The sequence below is a fragment of the Halichoeres trimaculatus genome, unplaced genomic scaffold, assembly GCF_033239565.1.
Source record: "Halichoeres trimaculatus isolate MK-OKI-2021-1 unplaced genomic scaffold, fHalTri1.1 fHalTri1_scaffold_3, whole genome shotgun sequence".
In the NCBI taxonomy this organism is placed as follows: Eukaryota; Metazoa; Chordata; class Actinopteri; order Labriformes; family Labridae; genus Halichoeres; species Halichoeres trimaculatus.
The window spans coordinates 40888301-40912186 of NW_027437181.1; the positions used below are offsets into that span (position 1 = coordinate 40888301).

A 23886-nucleotide genomic window follows, 5' to 3' on the forward strand; every position below is an offset into this window, starting at 1 on the left:
GAAACACAAGCTCAGAGTGACGACCTCATGGATCAGAGAGAGGGTCAGAAAAACAGTCAGTGCTGTCTGTCAGAGTCAGAGCGCCCTCTGCCTCCATGGATAATGACTGCACCCCTCACAGTGCAGGGAACACAGATATCTGTGGTCCAACAGAGACTGAGCCAAGAGAAGAACTGTGAGCACACACAGAGTTTACCTGGGTTAATCTGAGGAGAAAGAGTTCACTGACACTGACTGAAGGTGGGTGATGTCTGAGTCCTGTGTGTGTGTGTGTGTGTGTGTGTGTGTGTGTGTGTGTGTGTGTGTGTGTGTGTGTGTGTGTGTGTGTGTGTGTGTGTGTGTGTGTGTGTGTGTGTGTGTGTGTGTGTGTGTGTGTGCAGGAGCTCAGCTGTTTCCTCATCTTCGACTAAAGGTGTGTCTGAATTATAATAAGGTAGCAAACTTTATTTATTTTAGTTTTTTTTATTTAAAGAATTCACTTTGTACATTGAGCAAACTGTGTAATACATAAAGCCCTTGTTCCTTTACTCATGGCTTACAGTTATGAACACCCAAAACTCAATATAGCTCACAGTAAATACTCAAATATTTCCCAGCGTATATAATATAAAATAGTATTCTAGAGAGTATGATCTCCATGGAAAATATAAAATCCATACATATATTGAACCTTTGTTCAGGATATACATCACAGATATCATGCTACGTTAACATCCTGCATTATCAGAGATGTGGAAAGTCTTGGGTCAATTTCCATGAGCATGACATAAACTTTCCCACAGTTTAAGCTGGTCTGATAGTTCAGCTTAACATAGAAGATCTTTTTTCCTGTGTTAATGTCGTTACCTGCTGAGATTTACTTCCTCAGCCCAGTGGAGACTGCTGCTGTGATAGTCCTGTCATCCAGGGTTCCCTGTGCGCCTCCATATTAACTTTTCTTTTGATCTGCTCCTGACTAATCAGAGGAGCATTTTACTGTCAGTCACTGTTTAAATGTTTGTCAGAAGAACCATCACAGGTTATGTTTTCATATTTACAACTCCATGATATCAAGAGGCTCAACTATGTTTTTTAACAACAGAACTGCACCCCCATCGGACGGACCAGATAATTAAAACTAAAGCCTTTACACACTGCCACCAAATCAAGAAGTGTTCCTCCTGGTTGGTGCTGCTGTGCTGTCTCAGGTGTTCACAGTGTTTGCAGCCTTCAGGAGTGAAGAGAAAAGAGAGTCTGGTCTTTGCTTCAGTACATCAGGACGGTCCAACTCTGCCACCTGCAGGACACAGAGTCCACTGTTAGTTCAGGGTTAAGATCCCCCAAAGCCAGAGATGGACGATGTATACAGCTTCATTACTGAAGTCATAGCACAGATACTCCACACCAAGGGCTCCACATGAACTAGATTATAGATTATAGATTATAGATTATAAGAGCAACTGAATTCAGTCGATTTAAATTAATCTTACACTGAGGTTGGGGATGTCACTCCAATTAAGGTAATTACAATAAAATGAAACTAAAGTACACACAAAAACTATCCTAGCATAGCATTACTCATTAGAGACAGGCAGAGAGGAGCCAAAGTGGCTGAAAAGTGGGGTCTCATTAAAGCCACCAGGGGCTGGTGCTGCCATCTCCACAGAGACGGCCTTGGGAGTGGTTTGAAAAGGCAGGTTTTTTCTGTTGCTTGTGGTGGTTGCAACATTACTTTTCCTGACTTTCTGTCCGCTATATGAAGTGTGTCCATCTCTGTGCATGTAAGCACATGTTTGTGTACGGAGTTAGATTACTGCCAAAACCTCACAAACACAAAAACTGTGTTTTATTTGCAGCCAGTGATTCACAAACAAACTCAGTGTGATTTGCAAAAGCAAAACATAATTCACAACTAATGTATTTAGTTTTATTAATGAAAAAAAAATGTCTCTCCAACAAATACATCTTGCTTCACCAATACAGAAAAATGTATTTTCACTTAAATTAAAATATCCTTGAGGCGCAAAAATAAAATCTTTCAAGTACAAAAAAAAATATTGTTCAAGATTTTATTTTTTCTTCTCGAGTTCAAAAAAAATCTGCAAGTAGGAGAAACAATTCTGCAAGTAGGAGAAACAATTCTGCAAGTAGGAGAAACAATTCTGCAAGTAGGAGAAACAATTCTGCAAGTAGGAGAAACAATTCTGCAAGTAGGAGAAACAATTCTGCAAGTAGGAGAAACAATTCTGCAAGTAGGAGAAACAATTCTGCAGTGAAATAGTTCTGCAAGTCGGAGAAACAGTTTTGACATGATTCTACCACATCACGTGACTTTTGGCACGATCTTCTCGCCGTCACATGACTTTTGGCAGTAACTTTCCGCCGCTGCTTCCATGTTTATCATATTGAGCTTTACAGTCTATGAATGTCACTGAGTGAGCGATCCAGTTTGAGACATTTCATGAACACACGAGGCGACTGAAGCGGCCAACAAGACGTATTTAGTGAGAAAACACGAATAAGGTTAAGTTGGCTTGATAGGTTAGTTCTGGCAATGCCAATACATATATCAACGGAGGACATGCCAGTAAAATCAAAAACTTCACCAACCATGGTCCCAAACTCACCTGTTGGCTGCTGCCCTCTTTCCTGGGCTTCTTGCCATATCCATGATGTAGATCTTTGGTCAAAAAGCATCAACAGTGCCACCTGCTGTTGTGTCGTGCACATTGCAGAACATTGCTCAAGTCATGTGCTGGCGTTCATAAATAAATCTAAGTCCTGCGGTTGCGGATCAGAACGGCGGAAAGTTGCTGCCAACTTCTCTCAAGTAAATACGATAAACAGCAAAAAGATATTTGGTCTGTTGCAATAAAAGACAAGATATCGACCTGATCTCTAGGAGAGGTTACCTTTGGTTATTTTCTGCTGTGATCTGGCACTGTATTTACACACACACACACACACACACACACACACACACACACACACACACACACACACACACACACTAAAAAACTAAAGGAAAAACTCTCAAATAATGTCCTTAAGTAGATTTATCATACTATCCATCACTGTCCGAGCTTAATCTTTGTGTGTTTGTGCTCCTTTGTTGTTACCTCCCCTTTGTCCATGACCAGGATACGATCTGCATCCATCACAGTGTTGATGCGATGGGCGATGGTGAGCACAGTGCAGTCCTGGAAGGCTTCTCTGATGGTGTTCTGTATCAGAGCGTCCGTCTCTGCATCGATGGAGGCCGTGGCTTCGTCCAGGAGAATGATCTGTGGGCAGCAGAGGGACCGTTAGGATGGACGGGGATGTCAGGAAACTGGTTTACTCTGCAAAGAGGGTGAGCACAAAAAACCTGATCCCTGGAACCACAGATACCAGACAGAGTCCTCTGATGATCTACCTGTTCATCCTGGTTTCTTGTTTTTAGCCTTATGATTTATCTTTTGATCTCCTGCTTCTTCCAACCACCTCTCTTTACATGTATTCATCCTCAGTTGACCAACTAACTGGCCCGGCCTCTCAGCCCTGGCCATGTTTGTCCTCACCCAGTTTCTGTTCAGCTGCAGGACAAACGGAGCGTGTCAAAGTACATACAAGTCAGAAGACGTTAGCACACGTGCACACCTTGGAGCTGCGTAGAAGTGCTCTAGCCATGCATAAAAGTTGTCTCTCTCCCACAGAAAAGTTCTCCCCGTTCTCTCGCACCTGTGCCTGTAGTTTCCCCTCCAGTCTGCAGATCTGAGGTGACAAAACAACACTCACTAAGACTTCATCCATTTCCCTCTTTTCACAGTGTCAGCAATGAGAAATCACAGAATAATCTTTATTTTCATAAAACCTGTGACTTTACCTCTTCCTGTTGAGACTGTGGGAGAATCATTAGTTTCCAATACCACAAGTAAACCACAAGATATTTTTAATTTTACTCCCAGTCTGTTTGGGGCACAAACCCTCGGGTTAATGGTTGAAGACTGATTATTAACCAACAGGGAGAAGAAGATAAGAGGAGGAAACACTGTGCAGGAATCACTGAGGGACTTTAAAACACAAGGAGATACTGTCGTAAAGGGCCATCTTCATTAAAGGAGACATTCAGCAAACACAAACCACAACACAGTGTGAGCTTCGTTCAGAGTCACAGGACTGACCGAGAGAGAAGAAACACCAACAGAGAGGTTTACAGTTACATCAGTTAATGATGGAAACACTACGGTGGCCCTGAAGGGCAAAACACAAGAATAAATGACAAAACATAGAAAATCAGGAAGTGCAACCACAATGAATCAGAAAAAAATAAGGAAGGAAGGATAAATGTGTCAAAGAAAACAACACTAAAAAAATTCTTCAAAAAACACAACTCAATTAGTTTTTTTTTTCTTTCTCTCCTCTTTTCTTTTTCTTTCCTCCTTTATCTCCATTATTTTGTATTCATTTTTTTACTCTTTTTTCTCCTTTCTGTCTCTTCTCTCTTTTTATCATTATCATTTGTTTTGATTTGCACTAAATTAAAAAAACAACCCAGGAGGCAAACTGTATCTGCTGTAGCACACTATTGTATGATATTTATATATTTTTACTTCTGTATCTGTTTGTATTTCTGTTACTGATATCAGGTGTTGCTCAATCTATTCATTCCATCTTGTGCTCTACCATTTGTCTCTGTATTTTTTCTTCTGTTCTGTATTGCCTCCTAATAAAAATATTGAGAAAAAAAAAAAAACATACAACTCAACCAAAAAAAAGAAAAAGAAAAACCAAAAACCAGCACTAACCTATTTTATTTTTTTGTATTTTTTTTTTATTTTTCATTTTTATTTTTATTATGTTTGATTTTTTTTTTTTTTTTGTCTTATTTTTTTCTGGTTACACTTTCCAATTACATTTGTGTGTCATTAGTTTTGTCATTTTGTTTTTGCACTTCAGGGTCACTGTAAAAACACACGCCTCTGTTTCCATTTTTACCACAAGAAATAATAATATGAGTGATAACAATGAAGCGAGCCGATGCTGAGGCTTGAAAATGAGTTAACAGGAGACAGGTTTCATGTTAAGTTACCTGACGGGTACACTATCACCATTAAAGTGCCACCAACCATCAAGGGATCGAGGGATTGTTTTTGCCCCGCTTGCATCTCTAGAAACATCATTCAGAAAAGTACCTAGAAAAGTTGTAAGCCCACAACACACACCCACACACACACACACACACACACACACACACACACACACACACGTGCACACACACACCCACACACACACACACACACACACACACACACACACACACACACACACACACACACACACACACACACACACACACACACACACAGTTAATGAGCCATGCTCCGCCCTCTTGCTCACATACCGTGTCCTTCATGTAGGTCTTCTCCAGCACCGCCCAGATCTCCTGGTCTGTGTAGTGACTGAAGGGGTCCAGGTTGTACCTGTAAACAAACGTTGTCTGTGACGTTGATCAGGTGACTGCCTTACCTTAGTGACCGTGTGTTCAAACAGAGAGCATCACTCAGAGACGCTGCAGGTACCTGACGCTGCCCATGAACAGCACAGGATCCTGGGGGATGATGGACAGTCTGCTGCGCAGATCCTGCAGACCGATGCTCATGATGTCCACTCCGTCGATCAGGATGGTTCCTCCTGCCGGCTCCACCAGCCTGAACAGAGCCACGCCCAGCGAGGACTTTCCTACACACACAAGCCGACTCTGCATCAGAGCATTATAACAAAGGTTTACTCCATCTGTGCTCACTAAAAAACTCCTCCGGTCAGGTCCTACCAGAGCCTGTCCTTCCCACAATGCCCAGCTTCTCTCCGGCCCTGATGGAGAAATCCAGCTTATTCAGGACGATGGGTGTCTTCTCTCTGTACCTCATCTTATAGCCCTGGAAGGTGATGGCTCCGCTCTTTGGCCAGCCTTCTGGGATCTGAGCCTCTGCCATGTGTCTGGGGGCCTCTGAGGTACAGTCCTGTACAGAATAACACTCCTGTCAAGGCGGGGTCTGGACCATCACTTAGAGGACAGAGATCTTCAAGACATCTTAAGATAAAAAGCAGCTGAAGAAAAAGTTTTCTCAAGTTTTTTCTTTTACGTTTCACACCAGAGCGGAAAGATGTATTTGCAGTTTGATCAAGGAAACATGTGAACTTAACAAACATTTTTAGAAAGGCTCTGCAGTCAGAATCTGACCTTGGTGTACTCCTGCAGCCGCTCCACTGAGTTGAACCTCGCCTTCACCTCCGTCAGCTGCCTCACCACGTACTGAAGCATTCCTGTCAGCTGAAGGAGACAAAACCTCGTCTGTCAGTCCCTCTGTAACAGCAGCTTGCAGCGTGTCCACTGCTGTCCAAACGTACCTGTATAGTGTACGTCATGGCCAAGCCCTTCAGAGCTGGACTGATGACATCATCACCGCTGAGCACCACGAACAGAGAGACTAACAGAGTCATGGTGGAAGCCATGAAGTCCAGCCAGAAGGTGAGCCAGCGCGTCCCACAGTGATAGAGCGAGGAGTGGTTGGAGTATGTATCATTCAGGGACTTGAACCTACGGAAAGACCCAGAGTGAGCCCAGGTCTACAGGAAGGACGCGGTTCGTCAGCTGCATGGAGCTGAGAGGCTCTGTCCACTCTCACACAGCCTGATCAAACAAACACAAAGCATCATCTGTTGAAGAATGACGTTATCTCACTGCTTGATGTGTCGGTCTCTGTCGTCGTAGGCGTGGATGGAGCTCAGGCCCTGCAGGGTGGAGGTGGTGAGGGAGATGCAGGGAGAGCGGCTGATGTTCTCCATCTTTTTCATCTGACAGATGCTCCTCTGGAACACGCTGAGGAACCACAACACCGTGCCAAAGTGAAACTCTGAACCAAAAGGTGGCCAGGCGTCACTTTACAGTTTTTTAAACATTTTTCTTATTTTTATAAGGTAACAGACTGGTAAACCCACTGATCCCAGTTAGATTTATTTTACTCATTATGTCACATGAAGTCTGGCCAAGAGGAGCATCACCTGTGCACAGTATTACGCACAGACAGACCAGAGTAACGTTGATTATTTGTACCTCCAGATGAGCACACTGGTTATGATCTCACATACACAAATGTCTTTTGTCATTAAAAGTTTGAGTGTTTCAAACATAGGTAAGATGTGTTTGATAATATTGTTAGGGGTGTAACAGTGGTTTGGCGGTAAAACCTGAGAACAACAGCTGTCTAAAAACACCTTTCTCACACGCTCAAAGTTTGATTTGGTCCTGTCTGGACACTCATATGGTGTAATAACTGCCCTCCACAGACAGAATTACTTTACTGCACAGACTCAGCCTTGTGTGGGACTTGAAACCACCCACCTTCAGATTGATCAATGCCAGTCAATGCATGGATATGAGTGTAGACCCATTTTTCAGTTGTATCTATGTTAGACAAAGGCAATGCTCTAGCAGGGGATTTAGTGTTCTCGTGATTTGTTGAGTTAGCTTTCTGATAAGTGTTTCAATTCTATGCATTAACAAAATCCATTCCCCAAGTGGTCTGAGGTGTTTGTGTGGATAATGTCTGGTTAGAAGGTGGTTAGCCAAACACAAACTCATCACGTGTGAGGGGAGGGGTTTGGTTTGTGGTCATGACTTCTCCATACTGTGGTCCTTCAGACTCATTCTCCCAGAATTCCTGCTGTTCTTGGTGAATTACTTCCTTTCAAACATTTGTGATGATTTAACTACATTTCCTTTAACCCACCATCAGACCTGGAGTTTTTCTTTTAGATCGGTGGATATGCAGCATATTTCCTTTTGCACTTGTTGCCAGGGTTTGTGTGTTTTTGACAATGAGTATTTTCGTGTTTTCACTGTTTCTTTTGTAATTTTCATTCATGAAGATCACAGCAGGTTTTATTTATTTGCAACACCAAGACTGCTCTACATTAAACATAAAACTAGAAACATTTTTTTATAATTCACTGAACTGGTCAAACTCAGTAGCGTTCACAGAGAGTCCATATCGCTGGACTCTTATTTTTCCCCCCTGAATCTGTCTGATGGCCTTTCAAACTCTCTGGTATTCACTTACAATAAGATGATGGTGAACAAAGCTCCCATAATAACCACAGCAACCAGCATGGCGGGGAAAACTGCAGAGATGACGATCATGGTGAAAGTGACCATCAGGCAGAACTGCAGGAAAGGGTCGATGTGGAAGGGGAGCACAGCGTCCACCTCCTCCTGATCTCTGGAGAAACGGTTCAGGATGCGTCCGGTCGGAGTTACGTCAAAGAAGCTCATGGGACTGAAGACGATCTGAGGAAGGAGCACATCCAAAAAAAACACACAGCCTATTGTGACAGGCACTTTATCTGAAGACACCAGTTATTGAAACACAAAGATTTAGGCTGTATTCAGACCAGAAAAGTCCTTTGGTCCACTTGTTTGGTCTGGACCAAAAGCGGACTTTATGTTTTTTTCGTTTGGTGCAGTTCGTATTCAGATTGTACTTTTTGCAAGAGGACTATATTCTGTAAACACATCCACGTGTGTGACGATCAGTGCTCTCATTGGACAGCACTGACAAAGGGCGGCACACAGAGTACAGACCTGGAAATGGAGGTAAACATGTGTGTTTGTGCTCTTATTAGAGCTGCTAAATCATTTTCAGTTTCAAGAGCAGCTCCTTCAAAGCAGCTTAACAACACTGTTTACAATTTGGAACAGCAAAGACGAATGCGTGCAGCAAGGAGACGCTATGCTCTGTGTGTTCTGAACCACAACATGCCAGCAACAGCGTGGCTAAACAGAAGACGGAGGATCAGGTATGAACCAAAGACGGTTAGGCTACGGTGGCTTTATAGGCCCAAAAGGCGCATGTATCTTGTAGTTAGTTTGGATGGACCTTGGTTTGTATTCAGACCTGCACCGGAGAACCACGAACTGCACCAGAGTTCGTTTGGAAGCGGACCGAGATCACCTCAAAAAGTGGGTCTCGGTCTGGTTGTTTGGTCCGCACCAGGGTTCGTTTGTGTCTATTCACACCTGCATGAAAAGTCCGGAGACCAGCATGGGAAACAAACCCTGGTCCGTTTAAAGTGGACCAAACAGTTCAGGTCTGAATACACCCTTAATGTCCATGCCTCTCCAAACAGACTTCAAGATTTTATTTTTTCTGGAATGACGTCACAGATCAGTTGTTGAAAGAGTAATGTCTGTAACTTCAGAAAAAAAAACACTACTTTGTAAATTGGACCCTGATTCAGAGCAGACAGAGGGGGAAAAGTTTCCCACTGGGGTCTCCAGCATGACCGTGTGTTTTCATTCAGACTGTTATGACAGGTGACCTTTGACCTCTCTGATCAAACCAAGAGTTTGTAGTTAGAGTGTTAATCTTTGAATCTTTGATGCCATGTTGATTCCTGGAGCTCAATCATCTTACCTTATGAAACATGGTGTCGTGAAGTTTGCAGCTCGCCTTCAGCGTGATCCAAGTGTAAGAGAAGCATTTGATGACAGCAAGCAACACCATGACAACAGCCACGGCGCCGTAGATGGTTTGGTAAAAGCGCAGGTGTGCACTTTGAGAGGTGTCGCCTTGAAGACTTGAAGTCTTAAGGAGTGAAAAAAGAATATCTGTTAGAGGGTGCTCAGGTGGGTGATGACACTTCTCTGAATCAGCAGCCAGGGTCTGCCTGAGCATATCCGCTCCGCCAGCTCAGTTCAGGTTCTTAGATCATTTTTAAAGACTCACCTCTTCTCCCTGGCTTTTAATCTAAGTTGAGTGTACATCTTAGTTTGTTTGTTTTTTCTATGTGTTTTATTGTATTTTAATGAATACAGACTTTTGCTTATGTTTTAGATATTTTAAGCCATATGTGTTGTTTGTGTTTGTACAGCACTTTGGTCAACTTCAGTTGTTTTAAATGTGCTCTATAAATAAAGTTTGAGTTGAGTTGAGTTGAGGGTCCACTCTGACTAACTCTTCATCATTTCCTCTCTGAGGAGAGTTTGATGAGTAATGAACTGATTTCATGTTTATTCATTTCTCTGTAAAAGGTGGAAGATACGTTTTGTTGCTGTGGGGTTTGGGTAAAGAGGATCTTAACACAATCTTTACCGTGACCCTGAGGGAAGAGCTCAGTTGCTAAGACAAACATTTAGATTTCAGGGTTTAATAAATTGTGTTCTCACCGCGTTCATGTTCCCCAGCCAGAAGCTGAGCCACCAGTTACTGAAGGCCGTGGAGCCAATCATGAGGACGATGACGAGGAAGATGAGGGAGGTGAGGATGTAGCCTACAGCACAAGTCACACTCGCAGTTATACATCTGTGTGTGTGTGTGTGTGTGTGTGTGTGTGTGTGTGTGTGTGTGTGTGTGTGTGTGTGTGTGTGTGTGTGTGTGTGTGTGTGTGTGTGTGTGTGTGTGTGTGTCTGTGTGTCTGTGTGTGTGTGTCTGTGTGTGTGTGTGTCTGTGTGTGTGTGTGTGTGTTTGTGTGTGTCTGTGTGTGTGTCTGTGTGTGTGTGTGTGTGTGTGTGTGTGTGTGTGTGTGTGTGTGTGTGTGTGTGTGTGTGTGTGTGTGTGTCTGTGTGTGTGTGTCTGTGTGTGTGTGTGTCTGTGTGTGTGTGTGTGTTTGTGTGTGTCTGTGTGTGTGTCTGTGTGTGTGTGTGTGTGTGTGTGTGTGTGTGTGTGTGTGTGTGTGTCTGTGTGTGTCAGACCTCCTGCTGCCTTGCAGTATAGCTGGTAGACTCTCCAGGAAACAGCGCCCTCAGTGGCGGATTCCTGAACCACCAGCTGACCACCAGCTGCAGCGTGAAGACAAACGAAGTCCTTTCTTATGAAACTACTAAAAACTGATAAAAGTCTAAATCACAAACAATCCATTACATGTGGCACGTGAACACCGGGTGTTCTTTTGTTCCTCCGCTGAACATTTTAGTTTGCTGTGTCAGTTTGACCCAGAGACTAGTTCTTGATGGTCTAGTTGTCAGTTTTTTCCTCTTCTCCTGGGTTTAGTTTGGTCAGTTTTGGTCAGTTCAGGAGGAGCTGCTGAAGGTGACGTACAATACGCTGCTGGTCCAACACCTTCTATCTATCTGACTTGTTTTCCTTTGTTCATTTTCATGTCTGTGGAATATTTAGACAGGGTTTTCTGTGGGAGCCATGCACTATTTTATTTTCATTGACAGAGTTTGATAATTTTCTGTGCTATTTTTTCTTCTTTCTTTCTCACCCAACTGGTGAGGGCTTTATAGTCTTAAAGTCAGAGTGCCTGGCACAGGAGACAGCTCACCGTGCTTACTGACGAGATAAAGCACACTGAGGGCATTATGGGGGAATACTGAGAGAATACTGAGGAAATACTGAGGGAATACTGAGAGAATACTGAGGGAATACTGTGGGAATACTGAGAGAATACTGAGGGAATACTGAGGAAATACTGAGGGAATACTGAGAGAATACTGAGGGAATACAGGCTGAGAAATATTTGATAGGTTTAAAGTAACCTGTACAGCGACTCATTGTTCTTTTGTTTGTGTAGTTTTAGATTTTATTTTGTATAATAAAATACAAAACAAGCTCAAACCATCTCTCACTGGATTGTACTTGTCTGAGCTGAAAGCTGTGTGTGTGATGAATCTATCGTGGTAACAGAAAGGTTACAGGGCAAACTGGATTTTTAGGAAGCTGGAGCTCAAAGAGACAACAGAGAAACATGAGAGAGTAGGAAACTCCCATCATACTTTTCTTCAGACTTTCTGTTGGCTTTGTTTCCCCAGACAGTTTATTATTGTTTCTGACTTTATGTTACCAAAGAAAGAGTACAACACGTCTGCAGCTGACATTTCTTTAAGAACCCCAAAGGTTAGTTGGCTTCACGCTGACTTCAGTGAACTCAGTGGAAGTTTTGTTTTCAGTTGTCAGGTCTCTCCTCCTCCTCATCACATGGAGGTCAATAAAGAACAGAAATGATGTCAGAAATGATGAACAGTTTTCAACCACAGTGTAACAGGCAGGGGAAAATGTTCTTTACATGGATTGATTTGATATGACCTGTTGGATCTGTTTGTCCCTGCTGAGGATTGTTTATTGTTGTTCTCCAGTTTTGACCAATCAAAATCAAGCATTTCACGCAGCTAAGTTCAGTGTTTATAAACTCACATTTATGGTCAGTTGTTGCTCCATCATCATTTTCCTCTGACATGTCAAACCCTAAAGGAAACACAGGAGATCAGACTTTAAATGACTTCATAAGAAATCCATATTCCCTCCTCTGTTAAAGTGACAGTACACTTTAACAGGTCGTCTTCAACAGTCACATGTTATCCTTGGAGCATAATGCCAACAAACCTTACCAAGGTTCACGATCCCGCTGTCGTTTCCATCTCCTATCTCCACCTCCTCTTCCATGGCAGCACTCTGAGGTGCAGTTGCACTTTCTTCCCTCTGGGTCTGTAAATACCAGGCACAAGATCGGAGGGATGGTAAGTAACCCCAAATCTTACAGTAAATGATTATTAACCTGTCGTCATAGAGAGGACTACAGTTAGACTGCTCCAGAATCAGGTGAAATGATCTTTTTTTTAATCCACCCAGAAATGATGGATCTGAAGTGATGCTCTGTGAGGATCTGTTTTTACCTCTGACAGCTCCGGACCACAGTCCGGGAGCTGCTGGTAGTTGCTGATGAGTTGAGCGTAGCGTCCGTTGACTTTCATCAGGGCCTGGTGGTCACCTGACTCCAGCACCTCGCCGTCCTCTAGAACCAAGATGTCATCACAAAACTCCAGATACTGCAGAGGAGAAAGTGAGGGCAACCAAGTTAATGAAACCAGTTACAACCAGCCAAAAACAGTGATCCCCAGAGTGCTGGTCCTGAGCCCATAGGCTGCTGGGAAGAGCTTAAAATCTAGAAACGGTTTCTAATTGGCTATTTCATCCATCATTATAAAGTAAAAACAAAACGAGAGGTTAAATTTAATAGAAAACGATTCAAACAGAAAATGGTTGATCCGTCTTCCACAATGCTTTGTTCCCAAAGACCCCTGAGGTGGTTCAACCAGGAGAACGACAGTTTGGAGTGATTATGAATTACTACAATAAGTGAACAAAGAGTAGGAAGAACAATTTTTTTCTGGTCAGAAAAAATTAAGAATCTTTTGTCTGTTTCTGTATTGACCAATTAGTGTATTCTCATAGCAGAGGGTTGCCAGTTTCTGGCTTCACTGTTTTGAGGGGTTGCAGGCTGAAAGCTTTGGGGTCCCTGGTCCAACATGTGTAAACAAAACTTCTTCCACTGCCCATATCAGTGAGAGATTTTGTAAATGCAACTATTTACTCTTTATTTCAACAAAAAAGTATATATATATTATTATTGTTGTTTTATGAGTTAATACAGGAAAACAGAGTCTTTGGGTAAACAGAGCCAAATTAAAGTTAGCAGAGCTTCAGTCCTCCCTCCAAGTTAAGATCCTCAAGTCGTTGCTGGTCGAGTGATTATTTACCTAAACATAACTTTATCTCCATACTCTAAATAATACTACAGACAAACCATGAGATGCCATCAATCACCTAAATATTATGGTATTGTGGCTCCATCTAGTGGCGAATGGCTGTACTACAGCTCTTCACAGCCAGGATTACAGCATTATAAATAAAAATAAACAAATTATGAAATGGCTGGGTGATTACTTTGAATATGTCTGAATGCACATATCTTGTTAGGTGGTGGCTCACACTTTGCTCAAGCGTTAAAAATGTTTGGTTTAGTTTAGTGCTGCACGATTTGGGGAAAAGGTGTGATTTGCGATTAGGTGGACAATATTGCGATTGCGATTGTGCTTTCAATTTAATGAAAAAAGCTGTGTCATGATGAGTCTACAGACTTGCTTGGTAATCATGGAGAAAAATCTGAATTGCATGTGCTGACATTGCGATTGCGATTGCGATTGCGATTGCGATTGCGATAATCGTGCAGCCCTAGTTTAGTTTATTTATTTATTGTTTCATGGTTTAATTTACTGCACAGTCAGAGAGGAAGCTTTAGCCTTTATGGCTCATTTCCAGCTGTAATCCCAGCTGGTTATCAAACAGGCAACCTTTCATTTAACTACCCGTAACTTCAGCTGACTCTAAACAGCAGGGTTAGGGCTACGGTCAGTGTTGGTCAGACATTATCTGCATTCACATGGCAGCAATACCATACCATACCATACCAGCTTTATTTATAGAGCACTTTTAAAAACAACCACAGCTGTAGACAAAGTGCTGTACAGGTAGATCAAATGAAATGATAAAAACAGATAGGTAAAAACAGACAAATAAAAGAAAAACATTGTAAAAACAATAAAAGCAAATAAAAAGCAAGTAAAGGGGAATAAAAGAAGATAAAAGAGAATAAGACCAGGCAAAGAAACTAAGTCTCGCTGGAGTTAAAAGCCAAAGAATAAAAATGGGTTTTAAGACGTGTTTTAAAAGTGGACAGTGAAGGGGCCTCTCTAATGTGCAGGGGAAGACAGTTCCACAATCGGGGAGCAACATTAGAGAAGGCCCTGTCCCCTCTGAGCTTCTTCCTGGACCTCGGTACCTGCAGGAGCAGCTGGTCGGCCGACCTGAGGGACTGAGAGGGCGAGTAGGGCTGAAGAAGCTCAGAGAGGTAAGGCGGGGCAAGGCCATTTAAACATTTAAAAACAAACATAAGAATTTTAAAATCAACTCTAAAAGTCACAGGCAGCCAGTGGAGTGAAGCCAGTACTGAGCTGATGTGCTCTCTTTTTCTTGTACCGGTTAAAAGTCGTGCAGCGGCGTTCTGGACCAGCTGCAGACGGGAGAGCAGGGACTGACTCACTCCAACATAAAGTCCGTTGCAATAATCCAAACGTGATGAGATAAAAGCATGGATCACTGTTTCAAAGTGCTGCCTGGACATAAAAGATTTGACCTTTGCCAACCGCCTTAAGTGATAAAAACAAGACTTCATAACATTTCAATACAAGCAGGCCTCCTGGGGTTTAATCTATAAATCTACAACAGGATGATTTTCATTCTCTGTTCATGTATGGTCTCTCTCTGTGTCAGTCTGATCACTGAATCAACAATGAGCTGTGTTTTATTTCTGTCTCACCTGAAGCTGGTGTGTGCTCAGTATGATGGATTTCCCTTTGAGCTCCTTCTTTATGCACTCCTCAAAAATGTGTTTCCCCACATGCGCGTCCACAGCGGACAGCGGGTCGTCCAGGAGGAAGATGTCTCTATTGGAGTAGACGGCTCTGGCCAGGCTGATCCTCTGCTTTTGCCCTCCAGAGAGATTCAAGCCTCGCTCCCCAATCTGCAGACAAAGAGAAATTCAACTGCTGCTCAAAATAAGACACGATGTCACTGCAGTAAAACTCCACCAGAGAGAAATTCAGTTAGATTTACAGATAAGTGGACATTGTACAGCCAGGAAAAATGACTATCACTAGTTTTGAAAGATGCAGAATAAAAGAGTACAATGTCATGTGTCAATCTGTCCAAACTTTAGATTTCACAGTATCTACCTCGGTTTGATCACCATACGGGAGGATGTTCAGGTCCGCTCTGAGGCTGCAGACTTCCAAGGTCCTGTCATACCTGTGGAGACAGAGCACATGCTCTGGATGGTAAAGAGCACCTTTAACTCTTCTGATCTTCAATTCTGTGATGTCATACAACTCACTGTAACAGTAACCTTAAGGGGCTGTGAGGACTTTCCGGATTAGCTAGTGTTTTTATGGGAGACTTTATTTCCCACGAGCACTTGCACCCACTGCTGTGAGGATGTGACTCTTATCAAGACGTCTTTTGGTTTAGAAGCAAATGAACCAAGAACAGATCTTCTTTTTGACACTAATTTTCTATGTTCCAGACAACTTTTCCCAGGATGCAAAGCAATGAGGTGATGAATAGAGCTATTATTTGAACTATCAACTTTGTAAACTCAGTTTGTAGTTTCAGAAGGTGAGCAGACTATCTGTTTAGTACATAAAATGTTTAATAAATGGACACAGTTTCCCTTGCGTCTGTTTCTGAAGTGGATTTTTGAAGCAAATCTGCTGTAGTGGCCATATTGAAAGTGGGGCGGGTTTTGAGTCTCCGCACTAACAGTTACAGGGCACCTGTCAGTCACATGAGCAGGGCTGTGTCTCTGATTAGGAGAACTCATGACCTTAATATTTTACAAACTGCAGAGTTAAATACCTTCCCTACACACACACACACACACACACACACACACAAACACACACACACACACACACACACACACACACACACACACACACACACACACACACACACACACACACACACACACACACACACACACACACTGTGAGCTGATGGTGAAATTAGTGATCCAGACAGGAGATGTTTTTTGAACCGAGCAGTAAATATGTATATTTCTGCTGTGAAAACAGCTTTTTTTTGGCTTGGTGAGGAACAGCAGATTGTAGCAATTCCATGTCGCCTCGTGTTTTTAGACCAGAGGTTGCCATTTGGTTAGCTGTTCCTCACACTCTGAGACATGTCTGTAATGTGTAACGTTAGTGAATCTTGGTCATGTCCTACCAGAGCTCATCTACCAACTCCAACCTCACCAATCAGAGCTAACGTAACCTCACTCTTCATTTTATTGATAGACTCTCAAGTTGGAACAGACCACTGCAGAATAACTGCTGACTGTGGGTTGGAGTCAACAATAGCACAAACAGTTTAGCTAATGTGTTATAGAGTGATACAGCCTGAGCCAAAGGCTAATTAGCCTTTAGGGCTAGGGCTCTCTCCTGTTCATCTTTCTTCTGCTCTTCTGTCCTTTTTCTGTCTGACAGTTAGGCTCCAGTGTCCACCATCACTACAAAATTAATCACAGAAATCATTTTTAGCAGAGAAAAACACAGATCTTTCTTCTCTTAAATTTTGTCAGCCGCCATGGTGTGGTCAATTTTGTCTTTTAGGTGAATTATTACTAAAAATAAGACATAAACTCTTAGATTTCATTTTCATAGCTGTTCAGAGAGTTCATCTGAGCCCAAATGAACATGAAATCAGATAAAAACTCCATTGTTTAGCTCCATCCAGAGGTCACGTCATCTGCAGATATTTAGACCTGATGGAAGTCAAATGACACGAGCAGTAAATGACCTGGTCTTGTTGAAAGGTTCCCCCATCAGGATGTTTTCTCTAACAGTACCATGAAATATCCAAGCCTGCTGGGAAACGTAGGCAAAAGTCCCATCAGCTGAGAGGGAGCCGCTGAGGAGGTGCATCTGTGACGTGATAAAAGGAGGACGACAAAGAGAAAAGACATTCGACACACAGCATCTGGTTCAAAGATAACAGAGAGGAGAAGTCTGAGTCAGAGTCTTGAAGGGCAAAGGTGAGACACACCAGCTCCAAAATACTGGAAATCAACGATGTCTTTCCACTCCCAACATTCCCACAGACTCCCAGCAGGTGACCCTTCAGATACAGGAAAACAGAAAAACACAGAGAGGGTTTTAGTGTCTTTTCCACAGCGTCTCCATCCATCCATCAGGTCACAGAGTGACAGCGGCTCAGATCACCTTGGGCAGAGTGAAGGAGATGTTCCTCAGGGTTGGCTGGTTTGATTCAGTCTTTTTACTCTCGTGTCCGTTCCCTCCATTAGCTGAACCAGGTGACGAGTCTGTCTGACCGCCCAGTTTAGTCCAGGATAGAGTTGCTTTTTTCACCTCTATGGCCGTGTCGCTGTTCATCATCTGCTCCATGTAGGGCTCTGGATTCTGGATCAGCAGGATTTTCTAGGACGAGACGAGATGAGTTAACCAGGATGCATCTGAGCAGATATATAATCAAGGATTGAAAGTCCTGTATCACACATTCATAGCTACTCAAAGACAGGAGCGACAGGATCGTTTCATCTCTGCGATGAGGCACAGGTCATCAATTATCTCCCATCATCCACCCTGATCTCAAGAGCTCACCCTCAGCCGCGTCAGCGACACCGCAGCCTCAGCCATGGCTTTCACTGACATGGGCATCAGGGCCAGGCAGAATCTCATGGCGTTGAAGATTGCGATGGTGGTAAAGGCCTGTAAACACCACAGCATTAAGGTTAACGTACATGAAAACGTTAATTGTAGTGAGTAGAGCCCTCTGCTCGATCCAATAATCTGCAGACACGATGTGCTGCCCTGCTGCCACACTCACGTCAGAAGTGTTGAGACCAGAGTTCAACACGGTGTGAATGATGAAGGTGAGAACGGTGGCGATGGTGGGGATGATGCCGGACATGCTGGTGTTCATATTCTGGACCAAACTGACCCTCTGTAGCTGTTTCCTCTCTTTTCTCCTCAGACCTGTCACATGACCAGGGTCACATGATTCAAAGAGCACCTCGACTGATTCAGCTGCATATCTGATAAACTCTTTGCTCAGTAAACTTTATAACTGATGTGGAAAGCAATTAAACGCAGAGTTTGTGGAGGAGTTTATGGCCTGAAAAAAGTTTTACAGAGAGCTTCGTAGTAAGTGTGAAAGAGCCCAGAATGATCCCAGTCAGATCTTTCATTAGTGAAATAATCATTTTTTATGTGATCTAAGGACAGCACAATAAACACACTTTGATACAAGTTACAGTCTCAAACCTGAGCCAGTGTATGTGCGGACAGAAAATAAACTTATAGAAATAAAAAGGCCTGCGCAAAGTCCAGGAAATGTCCTGATTAGAAAGTCAGTGGATTTCAGAAAAGGACAGGAGTGCAGCAGGAGCTGCATGTCTTCTTGTTACCTGCGATCTTCTCCTGGAAGGAATCCTCCCAGGCGTACATCTTGATCAGCTTGATGTTGCTGAGGATCTCGTTCATGGTGCGAACGCGGCTGTCTGTTATCTGCACACATCTCCATCTGAACATGTTGATAAGCTTGGCTAAGAAAAACTGGAAGAAGAAGAAGAATAGTTTTTACAACTAATGTTAAAGAGAAGCACAGTAAAGCACAAGAAGTTTTTAAAACATCATGAAAGATGGTTAAAAAAAACCCAAACATTTCAATAAGCTTTTTTTTTTTCAAAGACATAAATAACAATGTGCCTCACAAACAAACATGTCACAGAAAGTCCTGTAATTTTCAGAATAGGAGTCGCTCTGGGGTCACATCTGTCTAAAAATGAATAATGATGATGCAAGAAAACACATCAGTCACATTTATTTAGCAGCCATTAGCTTTCTTTGTTTTCTTCAGTACAGTAAGAGTAACCTCACAGCTGTAGACTCTTAAGTTCTGCTTGGTTTGTGTCAGTCAGTATGAATTAAACATTTAATATATTTGATATTTCAACTCATACCCACAGAAGCGTATTGCATTCACTTGAAGAAAAAAAACAACTCAGGTTTTTCAGAGTAATTTATTCTTCGTTTTTATTTTGTTTGTTTGTTTGTTTGTTTTTTTGTGGTAATTAATTTTGTTTTTCTAATAATATATTTTATTGGTTTGTTTTTTGTTATAATTATAATATTGCCTTGTTTTTTGTTATGATTATTTCTGTTTTTATGAGTAATTTTTTGTGGTAATTAATTTTGTTTTTCTGATTGATATATTTTTTTAATGGTTTGCTTTTTGTTATTATTATTTCTGTTTTTATGAGTATTTTTTTCTGTTTTCAGATTACTTTTTTCCTGTTTGGAGCAATTTTTTCCTGAATTACGAGATACTTAGAAATCCTGCGAGAACCTCTGAAAACAGAAAAAAAAAAAAAACTCATAAAAACAGAAATAAATTGTAACAAAAAAAACAGTAAAAAAAATGTTAATCAGAAAAACAAAATTAATCACCACAAAAAATTATCATAAAAACAGAAATAATCTTAACAAAAAAAACAAACCAATATAATAATTATAACAAAATACAAACCAACAAAAAAATTTTATTTAGAAAAACAAAATTAATTACCACAAAAAACAAATTGAAGAATAAATTATTCTGAAAAACCTGAGTTGTTGTTTTTTTCTTCGAGTGAATGCAATACGCTTCCGTTCATACCTGACTTTAAGTCACAGGACCAGCCAAACTATGAAACAAAGTGCAACTGTAGTCTGGGAAATTCTGTAAGACAATGTTTGTTGGGTAGATTATGTCTTTAAGTTATCTGAAGTCACTAAGAAGACACGTAACTTTGTTAAAAATAACACCCCATCACGCCCCTGACTGTAATGAGCCTCTAATGAACTCTGAAACAACGACTGTGTCTCTGTTTGAAGGTACAGCACAGTGAGGAGGAGGAGTCACAGACCTGTAGGGGGATGAAGATGATGTAGACACAGGCCCCGGTCAGAGCAGTGTAGCCCAGGACGAAGCAGGCGTAGACGATACACACAAAGAAGAGCACGGGATAGGAGAGCACATAGCTCCCGAACATCACCGCTGTGAACATCCTGTCGCCATCGCTGGTCAAAACATTTATCATCTGGACGGGAGACAGCGAGGGACACATTTGTCAAGAAGATATTTCTGGTGAAGGTTGCTTCAACCTCGGGTCAGAGTCTGGGGAAACCTGGAGTAATGAAAGCCCTGCTCCAAACTCTGAGAAAAGATTCATACAAGATCCATTTTGTTGAGCCTGGAAACATTTTTTAAACAATAATAGACAGAAAACGAATAAGATCTGAGGAAAATCAGATCTGAAGTTAAACAACAAAGCAAGGTTAAAGGCATGATGGGCAAACCTTTAACACCCATCATGCTTTGGGATACTTATTAGTATTAGGTTTTTTTTCATGTAGATTTCATGAATACTGGAAAAGTTTGATGCTAGCTTAGCCAGATGTATGTCGCCTACAGAGGCTATGGTCCTTGTTGCAGGGGTCCTCGGTGTGACTCGCAGCCTGCTGTATGAGGCAGCATCATATCTGTGCTATCCACAGGAGATCCCGTCACAGCTCGGCTGTAAACTGCTGCAGACCGCGTCACTTTACCACAAAGTCTGTCTAACCACTCATCCCAGCATGAGATTACAACATTTGTACTGTGCTGCGTTATCACTATTATAACACATATCACACACATAGACTTTAAAAAAATGGACGTCATGGTGCTTAGCTCAAAGTGAGGTCACCCCCTGGTGGCTGGCTGCAATAGAGCTCAAAAAATCCATCTCCCCAGTCATTCCAAGTAGGGCTGTGGTCAAACTTAAAAAATCAACACACCTGGTTGAAAGGTTTCTCACGTCCCATGGTTGTGGTGATTTGAAGATATCATTTGGCTGTCTTGTATTCAGGCTCTCTTTTTTTCTAAATAGTTTAATTTTCATTATTTATAGGAGGTTTAAAACCAGGCTTTATGTCACGTTTAATGATGATTGACAGCTGTCATTCCTGTGTATTTTTATCAGGGATTATAAAATGTGTTACAAGGTAGAGTCAAGAAGTGATTAGACTCGAGAAAAAAAACAAAAACAATAATTATAATTTTTATCACCCAGCTCCACTCTGATTCTCTCTGAGTCCCTCATAGCCTACTGAACAGACTCTGGCTGCAAACTGCTTCAATAGCAGCGCCTGTGACGGGGAATTTTGGCTTCAAAGTTGTACAATGATAAATGGTGGAGCCAAGCTGTCCACTCTATGTACAGACTATGACCACGCGTGTGTACCTCTACCTGCAGCGACATGGATCAGCCGCTCAAGGCAGCAGGCCGCCCTGTTTCCACCAAGCAGTGTGGTATGGATCGGTTCAGTTTGGTACGGGTTGGATCGGTAAAGCAATAAATTGTTTGTGTTTCCACAACCAACTGTGCCTCAAAGCAGCACAACAGTGTACCCTATGAATAAATCAAAAGAAAGAAGGAAAACACCTCATGGATAAACAAAGAGCAATGATAGAAGACATCTAGCTATTCGTCTTCTTTGTGATTTTCATGTAGCTCTTTGTTAAAAAGCAAACCAGCTTTCTTTCAGAGGCTGTGAGCTGCCAGGAGAAATACAACACTGTCACACAGACGAGCCTTTTGACCAATCAATGATCTGAAGTGTCGAATCTCCATCATCTGGGGTCAGATCAGTTTAGTCTGGCAGCAGGGTTTCAAAAAGTGGGGCGGCTCGTCAGGGTTATTTGGGGATCTATCCTGGGATTAGTCAGTGAGAATGCTACAAAATGTGTGCTGTACCAAGACAAACCAAACTGAACCACCTGGTGGAAACAGGGCTTAACTCTCAGTTTACCTCTCCCATTGAGACGCCGCTGTGCGCCCGCAAAGAGATGACTTTCTGGTAGGCCACTGAAGAGAAGGCCCCCTTCAGTCTGACGGCTGTACGCAGGTTTATGGCCCACTGCAGCGACATGAGGAAAGCTTTGGAGAACTCAGAGAAGAACAGACTGAAGGCCAGACCAACACCCTGGTACACTGAAGACTGCTCTGGGGTATCAGCATATTTCAGGATCTCATGGACCAGGACGGCCTGAGAGGACAGAGAGGGGTGTTACTCTTCAAGTCATTAAAGTCACACAGGCACTGGGCTGCATGTGTTGGTTTCAGGTTCCTAAATAAAGTGAATTAACAGCAACAGGCTGTGAAGGAAACTAGATCTAGACAAAGCAGTCTGTTCATTCCAACAGTCAGATATTTTTACCGGGCCAAGAAACGCAGCCACCGTGGCGAGGACACCGACGAGGACGGAGATGATCAGCCTGGTTCTCTGAAAGCGAAGAATCACTCCAACCAAAGAGGCCCTCTCCAGACCCGCCTTCTCCACTTCTTCCTCCCAGAGTCTGTGCAGCCTGGACCACAAGAGAGAGACTGCATGTCAGCACTGCTCAGTGTTCAGCTCATTACCAACGTGTAAAGCAAAGCTCTACACAGATCACAGGTCAAACAAGGTCAAAGAAGACTGTCAGACCTCTCTCCGCTGGTGATGGCTGAGTCCAGAGACGACAGGCTCAGTGAGCTCAGGACCAGCCTGTTCCTAAAGATGGCCCACATCATGGGGGTCATCCAGGAAAAGGTCGCAAAGGACAGGAAACCGGCATTGTCCAGAGGGTGGGGGCTGTAGATAAAAACATGGAACAACAAACTGGCAGGATGGTATGCAGACAGAGTGTCAACCGTCTTCAGACGGAGATCTGTAAATATGTAAGCTCACAGTATGTTTTGTGTTTTTCAGAGACAGTCTGAAAATTTTTTAACGTTTTTTTTTTTTTTTTAATGTAAAAGGACGGTTTCTGAGTCAGTCAGTCACACTGACTTTGGAGAGGAGCAGCGGAAGGGTTTGAGGGTCTGAAGGCTCTGGTGATATTTTCTGAACCGGGGACGATGAGCTGCTCTGATGTTGTCCAAGTCAAAGTGTTCAGGACTGGAGAGAGACCCTCTGCCCCAGTAGAAACCATCCTCAATCTGAAAAATCATTTTTTGGCAGACACACAAAAACCGTCAGAGTTCCTGAAGTGAAACAGAGGGTGTTCGAGGAGCAGCAAGTGGAAACTGTGTGACTGTGGCTCTGAAGGTAAAATATGAAAAGGGACATTTGTTTTGCACTCACAGAGAAGACCTGCTGGGCGCCTCTGAGCTCCTCCAGAGAATAACCTTTCCTCATTCTGTCCTACATGAACATGAAGCCAGACCAGTCAGTCTCAGGTAGAAACATTGTTCGTAGCCAGATAGTGTGTCACCAACGTTCTCACAACATCACAAGTGAATGTTTGACACAACAAAACTCTTAAACCACACAGATCAAAACACATTTTTGTCAGAAGCAGCAAAATGTCAGCAAAGCATGACAGACTGCTGCAAAATCAGGTTCATCCCACCAAACGCTGATTTTTGAACTTATCTGATTTAAAACAATCTGACAAAAAAAATCATATGGCACAAACACTGACTTTTGAAATGATGACCCCAAGTGTG

At 42.5% G+C, this 23886-nt stretch overlaps 1 protein-coding gene across 1 annotated transcript; it reads right to left on the reverse strand.

Moving 5' to 3' along the window:
* Nucleotides 1-1155: 1155 nt before the first annotated feature.
* On the reverse strand, nt 1156-23575 carry LOC141787386 (ATP-binding cassette sub-family C member 12-like). Its single transcript, XM_074665677.1, has 30 exons — nt 23522-23575; nt 23228-23376; nt 22883-23029; nt 22616-22763; nt 22208-22444; nt 20281-20454; nt 18781-18928; nt 18201-18349; nt 17975-18082; nt 17576-17791; nt 17400-17471; nt 17154-17278; nt 15533-15605; nt 15118-15321; nt 12635-12787; nt 12350-12446; nt 12120-12206; nt 10712-10798; nt 10187-10290; nt 9435-9605; nt 8082-8308; nt 6704-6841; nt 6370-6559; nt 6203-6292; nt 5792-5981; nt 5541-5700; nt 5363-5441; nt 3619-3732; nt 3099-3263; nt 1156-1276 (listed from the first exon to the last, which is right to left on the reverse strand). The coding sequence occupies exons 1-30, from the start codon at nt 23573-23575 to the stop codon at nt 1184-1186; spliced, it is 4149 nt and encodes a 1382-aa protein (XP_074521778.1). The 3' UTR covers nt 1156-1183.
* Nucleotides 23576-23886: the final 311 nt, after the last annotated feature.